At 56.4% G+C, this 12,408-nt stretch overlaps 1 protein-coding gene across 1 annotated transcript; it reads left to right on the top strand.

Annotated features, from left to right (window-relative positions):
- The first annotated feature begins 386 nt into the window (after positions 1-386).
- Positions 387-11,742, top strand: SIK1 (salt inducible kinase 1). The gene is made up of 14 exons (XM_033087228.1): positions 387-526; positions 1,019-1,186; positions 1,551-1,667; positions 4,141-4,204; positions 4,385-4,546; positions 4,686-4,810; positions 4,894-5,017; positions 5,681-5,892; positions 6,200-6,349; positions 6,810-6,920; positions 7,045-7,252; positions 7,757-8,035; positions 8,678-8,909; positions 9,352-11,742. Exons 2-14 carry the CDS (start codon positions 1,031-1,033, stop codon positions 9,734-9,736), a joined length of 2,325 nt encoding a protein of 774 aa, XP_032943119.1. The 5' UTR covers positions 387-526; positions 1,019-1,030; the 3' UTR covers positions 9,737-11,742.
- The last annotated feature ends 666 nt before the right edge of the window (positions 11,743-12,408 follow it).

The following is a 12,408-nucleotide window of genomic DNA, read 5'->3' as shown; positions in this document are numbered from 1 at the left end:
CAGCATCCGGTAGGGGGCGCGCGCCGGCGGGAACACGGGCGCGGGCGGACCTCCGCGGGCCTTAGGCGCCCGGCGCCTCTGACGTCACCGCCCCGCGGTAGCCAGGGCAACGGCCTCATCAGCGCGCGCGTCAGAGCCGCCAGTCTCTTGGCAACGGCCCGATCTCCCGCTCTCCCTCCGCTTGGCGCTGGGCCGCGCGTCGCTCTGGCGTCAAAGCGACGTCAATGGGGATGTATCAATCCAGCGCGACGGCGGGGCGGGGCTGGCGGAGGAGGGCTGGGGGCGGGGCCGGACCAGGCCGGGGGCGGGGACGGGGCGGGGCTGGGCGGGGCCGGGGCGGGGCGGGGCGGTGGCGCGTGCGGCGGGTTGCGCCGCGCGGCCTCAGAGCTGACATGCGGCGCGGCCCGGCTGGCGGCGGCAGAGGCGACCGGAGCAGCAGGCAGCCGAGCAGCGCGAGCGACCGAGCGGTCGGCGGGGGCTGCGGGGCGAGCGGCGTCCCGGCCTCGGACCCCCGGGGGTGGCGGAGGTGAGGCAGCAGGCGGAGCTCGGGTCTCCGGTGGCCCCGCGGGTGCGCGCGTGGGGGTCGGGGCCGGGACGCCGCTCGTCCCTCGGTCGCCAGCTCCCTTTTGTTTTGGGGCGGCGGGAGCGGGTTCACGCCCCGCTGGCCTGGGGTCGGGGGTTCCGGACAGAGCCGACCGCGAGCGGTGGGGGCGGCGGGAGCGGGTCCAGGCGCCCCGCGGGGTGAGGGACTCCAGGGTTCGGACGGAACCGACCGCGGACGGCGTCCACGCTCCGCGGGTTCGGATGGAGCCTGGCGGCGGGGGCGGGTCCACACGCCCCGCGGGGCTTAGCGGGTCCCGGGGACCGGAGTGGAGCCGACCTCGGGCGGCGGGGGGCGGGTGTAGGAGCGGGTCCGCGCGCCCCGCGGAGGGGTCGGGACGAATCGGGACGGGTCGGCCCACGGCGGTGGGGCGGTGTGGGGTCGGGGTCAGGCGCTGAGCGCTCCCGGCGTCCGTAGGTGCCCGGAGCCATGGTGATCATGTCTGAGTTCAGCGCGGCCCCAGCGGGCGCCGGCCAGGGCCAGCAGAAGCCCCTCCGGGTGGGCTTTTACGACATTGAGCGGACCCTGGGCAAGGGCAATTTCGCGGTGGTGAAGCTGGCCCGGCATCGAGTCACCAAAACGCAGGTGCGTGGGGTGGCAGGACCGACCCGGGGTGGACCCGGCCTGGGCGCAGCCAGCCGGGTGGGATCCCTGTCTGTAGGGTCTAGCTATCATCGTAAGGTCTAAACCCTGGCAGATTTTAGTCTGGTAAAGAAAAGAAACTCTTTATGTTATGATTCTGCATAATGTGTATGAACATGAAAGGATAAAGACCAAGTATTAAAGGATAGTATTAATGATGACTGGTCCCCCCCCCCCAACTTTTTGTGACCTCTTGGAGATATAAAGTGTTTTAGAAATTCCCCTGCAAAAAACGAAAATTAGGTTAAGTGAGAGGTTTGGTTTTTTTAAAAAAACAAAATATCCTTTTTCTTTTAAAAATCTGTAGGTTGCAATAAAAATAATCGATAAAACACGCCTAGATTCAAGCAATTTGGAGAAAATATACCGTGAGGTTCAGATCATGAAGCTTCTGAATCATCCTCATATCATAAAGCTTTATCAGGTAAGCTCAAGTTTGCCTTTCCCTGTGACTTCTGGCAAGTGTGTTATTTCTTATTTCCGACAACCTAAGTGTGCAGTTCCGGAAGGTTGCTCTTCTCTTTATGTGTATGTGGGAGTCCAGGAGTTGGTTGTATAAGGTCAATAGATTAATTTCTGTAAGTGGTGCAGAGGTATTAAGAGTTATTTTCTTGCTTTTGGGTCATAATTGCTTCATGAACATTTTATTTAGTATTGTAATTTGTGCAGTGTTGAATGTGTTGAGGTCAGTGTTACTCTTACTATGAAGACAAACAAGCAGATCTGTGTATTGCCGCAAGTCAGGCATTTAGGGTAGGACATATTCAAGTGAAACTAGACACTTCCGCCTCTGCAGATAATTATTAAACTTACAAACCAGCTGCTCTTACTAGTTTTCATTAATTTATCTTTGCAAAGGCAGCAGGAAGCACTTGTCTTCCCCTTTTAAAACTCTTCCGTCAAAAATGGAGAGATGAGAATACTTTTACCCTGGTGAGAGCAAGGAGGTTGTCATTTTATCCATGTTGAGAACAGGCCTCATCCTGTCCGTCTTTTGGTTTGTTTTGGGCCTTTATTTTTGTTCCGTTGAAACAAATAACTTGCGTCTTTGGAAAATAAGTGCTGGTTTAATTAGGACAGCAAAGCGATCTCTTACTTAGCTGACCACTTCTGTAAAGATGAAATCCAGCCTCGTTCAGGAGAATAAGTTCTTTGCAAATGCTCGATGTTATGTCCAGTTGTGTTGGCTAGAGGTTCCTTTTGATGACTCTCACAAAACCCTGAGAGTCTGAAATGAATGTGGGACAGTGTGTGTATTTGTGCTGTTGGCAGGGCTAGGTGTACAGTGAGGTAGAACGGGACGGTAGTTGAAATGATCCCACGCAAGGCTCATCTCTGTTAAAATGAAGGCAGAAGTGGAGTCGTCGGGGCTGTGTTTCCAGAGTGACAGTTTTCTCAGGGCTGTTAGTGCAGCAGTCACGTCAGGTGCTCTCTGGTTCGTGTTTTGTTTCTGTTGTCATTTGTAAGTTGCCGTCTGGAGAAGTTTCCTCCCCGGTCACTGATGTCAGTGCCTGAGAAATGTGCCTGTTTCCGCAGGAGTGGGCTGACCCCTGTCTGTTTCTGGCTGTGCTGGAAGGATGAGCCAGGGCATGGCTTCCCCGCTGGCCCATTGTGTGGACTAACCCAGTTAGCGATCCCTGGCCCACGGGATCCAAGTTCGGTCTTTTCCGGGGTGAATTTTCTCATTGCTCTGTGGGCTGCTTTAACCATTTGGAGACACACGATGCAGTGGGACAGCAAAGATGGTGATTAGCCCGGTTTTGGTGCTGGTGTCTGATTTTCATCCAGCTAGCCCAGGCCCAGAACCTTGGTGAGGCACTGAACTCCTTCCTTGTGGGTTTTTTTTTAAACTTAAAACACATTGGCTTTCATTCTTTCTCTGTCACTTTTTTCATTGAGAAATGGGGTGAACCATGGTTGTCTTACTCACCACTCTGTTATACACATTGAGCACAAGGGCAGTGAAAATTCCAGCCAAACTGCTTGGTGTTCAGGTTTCTTTCTAGATTTACAGCTCAAAGCAGTTGTTTTCCAAGTACCTTTTTTAAAGGAGTAATTCTGAAACCTGAAGGAGTCTTTTTCTGCAAGAATCTATTATCTCTCTGCCTCCCTCAGAACTAGTTTAAAATACACAGATAGTAATTACACTTCTTTCGCTACCAAAGATCTGAATTTTTCTTTGTTTTTCAGTTATATTTTAAACTCCTTAAAACATTTTTTTCAAAGTGAAATAAAACTCTCGGTCAATAAGGGAATCTTTAAGGTGTACTTGACATCGACTGTTGCCGTTGACACTGCTGAGCAGATTGCAGTACAAAGAGCAGACTGTTGTAGCTCACCTGGCAAAGCTGGCTTCTCGTGGCCTAATTAATGATGTCACTAACGCATGGTGGGTGGCGGCGGGGGGTGGGGTGTAGTATTTGCTATCTGTGATTCAGCTGTGCTGGCCTTTGGCTGGAATCATCTGTTGCACTCTCGGCTTCTAGAAGAAAGCCATAGCAGAACTCTCGAAGTCGTTTTTACTTCCGTAGCCTCCAGAGTCCTCTAGGGGGTGAGGCAAAGTGAGTTATTATTATTTTTTTAATATTTATTTTACATTTGTATTTATATTTATTTCCTATGATACAGGAGAATTCTAAACCTTTTTTTTTTTAGAGCAAAGAAATATCAGGATAGGCAGCCTAGTGAGGAATTGACTTCTGATTTTTTAAATTCTTTTTTTGAATAGGAATCCCCTTATTTCTTTCCTTACTGTCGAAGTTTTTCTTTTCTTTCCAAAAATTATGAAGGTACTCATCCCGGAGAAGTTAACAGTTTACTGGGGTTCAGGGGGAATGTTTATACCATTGGTACGCTTCCTTTTTGTGTGGTTAAATGTCATGCCTTTATTTTTGTAGGTTATGGAAACAAAGGATATGCTTTATATTGTCACCGAATTTGCAAAAAATGGAGAAATGTTCGGTAAGCCACACTTAGTTTTAGTATCTGTTGACGGCAAATGGTACTACTGACTTAGCGGGTACTGCTCGTCTCATGTTGGGGTGTACCTGCTTTACAGTTCTACAGCATTCTTCAGTGTGCCCGAGACAGGGGCCGGACTAGCAGATTTGGGAGCTGGAGCTTTGTTTTGTCGCTCCTCAGATTACTTGACTTCCAATGGACACCTAAGCGAGGATGAAGCACGGAAGAAGTTTTGGCAGATTCTGTCGGCCGTGGAGTACTGCCACAGCCATCACATTGTGCACCGGGACCTCAAGACCGAGAACCTCCTGCTGGATGGCAACATGGACATCAAGCTGGCAGGTAGGGGGTCCCGCTACACCCCGGAAGTACCGTCCTGGTGGGGTGGGGCGGCGGCGTGTGCTCTTTGTACGCGCACCTCTGAAACCACGGCCCCTGCCATTTGCACCGTAGCTTCATCTCCTGTTTCTTTGTCTCTCAGACTTTGGATTTGGGAATTTCTACAAGTCAGGAGAGCCTCTGTCCACGTGGTGTGGGAGCCCCCCGTACGCAGCCCCAGAAGTCTTCGAGGGGAAGGAGTACGAAGGCCCCCAGCTGGACATCTGGGTAGGAGCCGCGTGTGCACTGCGTGTTAGATGCTAACCAGTGAGGGCAAGCTGGCGCTGACTGTGCTGTGTGGTCGTTGGCAGAGCCTGGGAGTCGTGCTGTACGTCCTCGTCTGCGGGTCCCTCCCCTTCGACGGGCCCAGCCTGCCAGCTCTGAGGCAGCGGGTGCTGGAGGGCCGGTTCCGCATCCCCTTCTTCATGTCTCGAGGTAGGTGTGAGGTGTGCGCTGAGCCTGCTGAGCGGGGTGGGCGGGGCGCGCGCTGGGAGTTTTGGAGGAGGAGGGGGAGGACGCGTGCCTTTCCGGAAATGCCTGCTGGACTGTCTTCTGAGTCTGCCATCGGCTCTGTGAGTCAGGCCCGTATTACGCGGGGTGTTTACCTGCGAGAGAAACCCAACCCACGGGCTGTGTTTTCAGTGCCCTACTTACGGGCCTGGCAGGTCCCTTCCTGCCAGCGTGTCTCCTGGAGGGCCGGCTGACGGCCTGGTCCCTGGAGTCCCTGCCCAGTGCCCCGGCCCTGTGTCTCACCCACTCTGCACACGTGCTTTTCTCCATTCAGTAAAGACGTGTGACCCACTGGCCACTAACATGTGTGGCCACAGCAGAATGGGGAGTCTAAGTGGTCTCTGCGGGGACCACTTGGGAGGACTGTGTCCCCACAGAGGCCCGTCCCTCAGTGGGGGGGCTCTGTCTGGTGGCAGGTCTGAGCCGATGGCACAGGCCAGCACCCTTTAGGATGGTCATTTGTCCGTTTCCCCGCATCATGGGAGCCTCATCCCCTGCGGGGCTGCCGTGGGACCGGGTGGGCCGTGGGGGAGCGTGCCGCCGCCCCACCCGCCCCCCCGGGTCTCAGTGTGCCTGCCCCGCCCCTAGACTGTGAGACGCTGATCCGGCGTATGCTGGTGGTGGAGCCTGGCAAGCGCATCACCCTGGCCCAGATCCGGCAGCACCGGTGGATGCAAGCCCATCCCTGCCCGCCGCCTGCCTGCCCTGCGCTCAGCTATAGCTCCAACCTGGGCGACTACGACGAGCAAGTGCTGGGCATCATGCAGACCCTCGGCGTGGACCGGCAGAGGACCGTGGAGGTGAGCGCACCGCCCTCCCTGTGCCTGGCCTCGACGGGAGAGGCTTTCCTGGGGGCAGGCGTGGCCATATCAGAAAAGCAGGCGCTCTCCAGTCAGGCTAAAATGGGAACATGGGCTAATTTAAGGGCCAGCTTGTCCACACCTCTAAAAGATATTCTCGGCCACCCAAGAATAACCCTGGGAATGGCCCCGTCAGGGAGCCTCAGCAACTCGAGGAGATGTCCCAAGGCGCCACCTGCACGCGGGAGCCCTGCTTCTCCGCCATCTTCTCTGGCCTGGCTCTGACCCGCTTCTCTGCCTGTCACAGTCCCTGCAGAACAGCAGCTATAACCACTTTGCGGCTATTTATTACCTCCTCCTGGAGCGGCTGAAGGAGTACCGCAGTCCCCCACAGGCGTCCCGGCCCCGCCTGGCCCGGCCGCAGAGGCCCAGAAGCTCTGATCACAGCTGCCTGGAGGTGAGGGGGCTCCTTCTAAAGCCCCACCCTTGACTCTGCCTTGGATTGCGTCCCCAGGTTAGGGATCCCTTGCTCAGACATGCTGGCGGGTGCGACGCAGAATGAGCCTGCTGGCCCCCAGGTCCCAGCACACACTACCCATTAAGCCCTGACGGGGTTCCCCCGTGAGCCTTGGCTCAGAAGCTGCAAGGAGAAGGCGGGGTACTGATGCTCTGTAGGGGGTCAGGTCTGTCGTGTGGCAGCTTGTTCCTGACTGTCCCTCATGCTGGCCTCTCCATGCTCCTCTTGGTCACCTTCAACCAGCGTGGCCTCAGGGAGAGCGCACGTGTCCTGAGCCTAGGCAGCTAGTGGCTGCCACCTGTTAATGCCAGAGCAAGCCAGCATGGTCTTTTCTCGCGATGTCGCAGTTGTCCCCAGAGCCAGCTGCCTGATGGCCCCGTCCTCGTCTGCCGACCCACAGGTGCCTCAGGAAGGCCTCCCCAGTGACGCTTTCCGGTCCTCCCTGCTCTGCCCGCAGCCCCAGACCTTGGGGCAGGTCGAAATGGACTGTGACCTGCACAGCTCGCTCCAGGTGCGTGAGCATCTGCTCTGTGTGGCATCGGGGGTGGGGCTCGTCTGGTTCCTGGCCACAGTGACGACCCTGCACCGGCTCTCACGGAGCCCCAGGCTCACTGGTTTGTGTCCGTCCTGCACAGCCCTTGCTCTTCCCCATGGATGCCAACTGCAGTGGAGTGTTCCGGCATCGCTCGGCCTCCCCCAGCAGCCCGCTGGACACGGCCATCAGCGAGGAGGTCCGGCCGGGCGCGGAGGCGGAGCGGGAGGCACAGAGGCCCCTGCCCGGCAGTACGGGCCGGAGGCACACGCTGGCCGAGGTCTCCACCCTCTCCCCATGCGCCACTCCATGTAAGTGTTGCGTGGGCAGGCACGTGGCCGCTGAGCGGGGTTATAGTCAGGGCTGCGCAGGGCTGATGCCAAACACACCCGTTCTGCTTATCCACCTCTTGTGGTTACATTTCCCAGCTCCGCCATTGGTTTAACCCCAAAGGCCACAAGGGTTACACTTAGACACTCCTGTGGTGGTTTGGTGGTGGGGACTGTGCCGGGAGGGCAGGTCCTCATCCTGGGCCCCTCTGTGTCCTGGGTCGGCGCCCGGATCAGCTGCAGCCGACTGTCAAGCCTCCCCAGTTCTGGTGGCCTCTGGCCGTCACAGACTGCCACACCCCCAGCATAGCTATCTGCCCCTGTCAGCGCGCCGTGAGGGTTGCCTTGGGGGCTTAGTGTCGCTGCAGGGGGCGTGCGGAGGGGCCAGAGCTGGTTCTTCTCCTGTGAAAACTGGCGGCGCCTTGGGTTGTGTCGGCTGTGGGGAGTGTGGGGAGCCCCCTCAAGAACACCCCTCTCCGTCTGCAGGTATCGTCATTTCCTCCTCCTCCCCAACGAGTCCTTCCGAAGGCACCAGCTCTGACAGCTGTCTTACCTCAGCGGGCGATAGCCCTGGGGGGCTCAGTGGACGCTTGGCTGCTCAGGGGCTGGTGGGCACCTGCTCCCCACTCAGACTGGCCTCGCCACTGCTGGGGGCCCAGTCTGCCACCCCAGTGCTGCAGGCTCAGGGGGCCCTGGGAGGAGCCGCCCTACTCCCCGTCAGCTTCCAGGAAGGCCGGAGGGCTTCAGATACCTCGCTCACTCAAGGTGACTTCCCCTTTCGGTCTCGCTTCCACCTTCCCCAGGCCCTGGAAGGCATCACTTTGTCCTTGATGACAGGGGTTCCCCCATCCTCTAGCCAGGTCTGGGTAGAGCAGCAGTGCTCCGTGGGGAGGCTGCAGTGCTGCCCCCATTCTGGACAGCCTGGTCTCGGGGACAGTCATCGGCCTCTAGTGGCCCAAGACACTCGGATACCAGGCAGCAGCTCCTGCCTGCAGAAGTGATGGGGTCAGGGAGGGATCCCCTCCTTAGCTGCCTGGGCATCTGCCTCCCACCCAGGGCTTGCGGGGTGTCTCACCCCCTCCCTGGTCCTGTGGCACTGATCGCAGCCTTCTTCCATGAAGGGTCTATTGTCTGCTCAGGCGCATGCCTGTTTGGAGTTGGAACTACTGCCCCAAAACAAACCCGAAAAGAAGAAGACTTCCCAGCCTTAGGGAGGGATGGGTGGTTTGTCAAAAGTGGTTGGATGCCCAGCAAGCACCCCGAGCCCTGCAGGAAAGCATACGAGTCCTCGTGTCTATCACCTCTGCGTTGCCCGTGCCTCCTCCCTCCTGCCCACCCACCCCACCCCTGTGGAAAGCCTGCACTGCGGGCCCAGGTCCATAGGCTTCTTCCTCAATCTCCCCCCAGGCCTGAAAGCCTTTCGGCAGCAGCTGAGGAAGAACGCAAGGACCAAAGGGTTTCTGGGGCTGAACAAGATCAAGGGGCTGGCTCGCCAGGTGTGCCAGCCGTCCGCCAGCCGGGCCACGCGGGGTGGCCTGAGTGCCTTCCAGCTGCCTGCACAGAGCCTGGGCGTGCACGGCAGTGGGGCTGGCAGCCGCGAGGGCAGAGGCCTGCTGGAAGAGGTGCTGCACCAACAGAGGTACGCCCGCTCGGCGCAGGCACCTGCATGAGGGGGTTTCCTCTTAAGCTCCCCCTTCTCCATGGAGTCAGATGAGCACTCTTCCCTGCCCCCAAGGGCAGACCTGTGCGGCCTTGTTCCCCGCAGATGGTGGCAGAGGTGGGGAGCCGTCAGGTTTTGTCACTTTGAAGCCTGTAAGGGGGATGGACGGGGGCAGTGAGTAAAAATGTCACATCTGGTTGGCATCTCTGAGCTGACACAAAAGCACGACGGAGAATGGAAATGTCAGGAATTGCTCAGGGGATTAGTCACACAGCACTGCGTGTTCTAAGCAGCTTCAGCCAGCAGTTTCACGGGGCGTGGACACCGATAGTGTCTGAGCCTGGCCGGGTGGAACATGCCAGAAGCAGCAAGCAGAGCCAGTAGTGACCTGTGCCTTCCCCGTTCCCTCGTCTCCCTCCAGGTTGCTCCAGTTACAGCACCACCCGGCAGGCCTGCCCAGCTGCCCGCAGGCCCCCCAGCCGCCGCCGGCCCCTCTGGTCCTGGCCCCCTGCGACGGTGCCCTCCTTGTGTCAGGACTCCAGAAGGAGCTGGGGCTGGGGCATTGCTCGCTGCTGCCGCCCCACGTCGTCCAGGCTGGGGTCTCCCCGGTGGCCTCGGCAGCCCAGCTCCTGGACGCCCACCTGCGCATCAGCACGGCCTCGGTCCCCCTCCCCGCCACCAAGCCCCTGCAGCCACACTTTGCCATGCTGCCCCCAGGTTTCAGCCCCATGGGGCTGCCTCAGGGGGACTGCGAGATGGAGGATCTGACCGCCGGCCAGCTGGGCACCTTCGTCCTGGTGCAGTGAGGGACATGGGTCGCTGCCCTCCGCCCCGAATGGGCCGCGGACTCCTCGAAGCAATAACCTGAGTATGTGAAGACGTTTCCGGACTCAAAGCCAATAACTTCTGAGAAGCAAAACAAGCAATACGTTGGTGTTTTGGCTTTTTAGTTTATATTTGGTTTCATTTTCTCCTTGCACTGAGGGGCTGCTAACATGAGTCGGCACTGGACCGTTTCTAAAGAAAAATAATGAGGGTGTGTCGTGGCGGGGGAGGGGAGCAGGTGAGCGATGGATGAGGCCGGCTCAGCCAATTGGCTTGGAGCCACTGGTGGCAGGAGGGGCCCAGTGACTCCCTGGTCCACGGGCACGTCAGATCACGAGCATTGCATTGGGCAAAACACGGTGTGAGCCCTGTGCGTGCACACGAGTAGGCATGTCTCCACCCATGTGTGTGCGTGTGTGCGCGTTGAGTGGTATCGTTTTTTTTTTTAGTTAACAGTTATCCACTTCCGGAAACACTTAGGCTTCAAATGTAAGCTGTGAACGTTCTGCTTTATGTATCAGTTTTTAAAAAGCTCTAAGGCCAGCCCAGGAGAAGATAATCTACCAATTTTCGGACTTCTCTCCCCGAAGTCAGAACCCCCAGGATCATTACACCGTCTTTTTTAGATGAGAAGTTTTATAAACTGCTCAACAGTTGGTTTCCAGGATTCTTCGGAAGAACCTCAAAAGGGCGGGCGGGCTGGCTGCGGGGCACTCCAGCCGGGCACTTGCTCAGCCAGAGGAGTTTCCTCCTGCTGCCCGTCTGATTTCCGCTGCTAATTAAGTTTTTATGCATTTCATTATCAGGGTCCAAAAAGAACAGCTGACTGGGGAATGTGCAATATGGAGACCTGGGCCTGGGAGGAGCAGAGGGGAAAGTGTCACACCAGTGGCGGGCCTGCTCCCGCTGGGTGGCAGCCCACGGACAGCCTGACCTTACCCAGGCCCCTGGTTAGGCTTTCGTTCACGGAAGTGAAATGACAGGTCAGGTCAGTATTGTTCAAGCTTTGCTCCTTTTTTTTTAAAGCAAATACTGTATATGTATATAAATAGGAGACAAATAGACACTACTTATTTTTTATATTTTTTACTACACCTTTGTGTTCCCAATTTAAATTCCCCTCTGGTAACATTGCAAGGCGCTGACACCAGGTCCATAGAGGAGGGAGACAAGGTGCGTCTTTACCTGGCAGGTAGACTCAGGTGGTGGCTCGTGGGTTAGAGGCCCCTGGAGGGAAAGGAGGGTCGTCCCTGCACACCCCTGCACCGGTCAGCACGGCCCTTTACCTCCAGGTGCCTTCCGTTCACTTGGTTCTTACACCCTTCAGTATTACACAGGTAACCACAGGGGAAAGTGGGCATTCGTCAAAGCCAAAGATGGCCCGCTTTTCTGGAGGGTGGGCAGGTGGGCGGCCCCTGCAGCTGCGTTTGCCGAGCTCGCTGCTGCTGTCCCTCCTGCACTGGCTGCTTCAAGGGTTGGGCAATGGACTGGCCTGGCCGCCTGGCCGCAGGCACCACCAGAGGCTCCCGCTGACTGGTGAGGAAGGTTGGGGCAGAGCGAGGCCGAGCCCCTGCCCACGGAGGCAGCACGCGGCCCACTAGAGCCCGGTCCCCTCTCACACGGCTGTTCTAACGCCAGAGATCAAAGGCCTCAGAACATGACAAGCACTTTATCCTTTCACAGTTTCTTTCTTGTTGCCGTAAGTCCAGTTGTGTGTCTTGTTTTCAGGCGTGCGTGGTGTGTTTCCTGCGTCTCCCCACAGCGCTCTGCTCGGACGGATGCAATAGCCTGTTGAGAGGCACTCGCGTCTGAGCTAGGTGTCTGTGGGTGGGCTTTGTTTTTTACTGTAACTGAGTTAATTATTTTATTTCTTATGTTAACATGAGAAATGTACGCCAAATGATTAGTGGATGTCTGTTTTTTAATTTAATATTTAAATAAAATATTGGGGGGAAAAAAAAAACGTCGGCTTTTTCCCTCAGTTCATCTCTGTGGAGTGCCTTCCTTCCGAGCCGCTTCACTAAGAGGGCACGTCGTCCAGGTGCATTGGCAGGGCAGGTGGCGGTTTTAGTTAATTTCCGGTGTACAAAACAGTGTGCTAGTTAGACATTTACACCCCTCACAAAGTGATAATCCCCCTCCCCCAACCTACTGCCCCTCTGACATGGTGTATACGTAGCTGTTACAATCCCATTGACTCTGTTCCCTATGCTGTACTCCACATCCCGTGACTGTATGTATATAAAATTGTAGTTGGCATTCATTATTGTTCAGCTTCAGGTGTACGGTGCAGTGGTCAGACATCTACATCATCCCTGAGGTGGTCTCCCTAACGAGACAAGTGTCCATCAGATACCCTACCAAATGTTTGTTACTAATTATATTCCCCGAACTGTCTTTCCTATCCCCGAGGCCATCTTGTGGTTCACGACTGTGCTTTCTAATCCCTTCCCCTTCTCTCTCGTCTCCACCCCCCATCTAGCAACCCTCAGTTTTTCCTCTATGTCTCTGAGACTGTTTCTGATTAGCTTGCTCATTTATTATATTCTTTAGAGTCCACACATATAAGTGAGATCATATGGTATTTGTCTTTCTCCGTCTGACTTATTTCACTTAGCAAATGTTCTCTAGTTCCATCCATATCTGCAAATGG

Source organism: Rhinolophus ferrumequinum, chromosome 2 (genome assembly GCF_004115265.2).
Source record: "Rhinolophus ferrumequinum isolate MPI-CBG mRhiFer1 chromosome 2, mRhiFer1_v1.p, whole genome shotgun sequence".
NCBI lineage: Eukaryota > Metazoa > Chordata > Mammalia > Chiroptera > Rhinolophidae > Rhinolophus > Rhinolophus ferrumequinum.
This window is presented reverse-complemented; position numbering and strand designations above follow the sequence as displayed.

What these genes read in the sequence shown, in the direction of transcription:
- SIK1 (XM_033087228.1), top strand. Translation starts at nt 1,031, where the DNA reads ATGGTGATCATGTCTGAGTTCAGCGCGGCCCCAGCGGGCGCCGGCCAG. An exon ending in AAAAAATGGAGAAATGTTCG is followed by an intron (nt 4,205 to 4,384) that starts GTAAGCCACACT and finishes GTCGCTCCTCAG; the next exon opens with ATTACTTGACTTCCAATGGA. An exon ending in CTCCCCATGCGCCACTCCAT is followed by an intron (nt 7,253 to 7,756) that starts GTAAGTGTTGCG and finishes CTCCGTCTGCAG; the next exon opens with GTATCGTCATTTCCTCCTCC.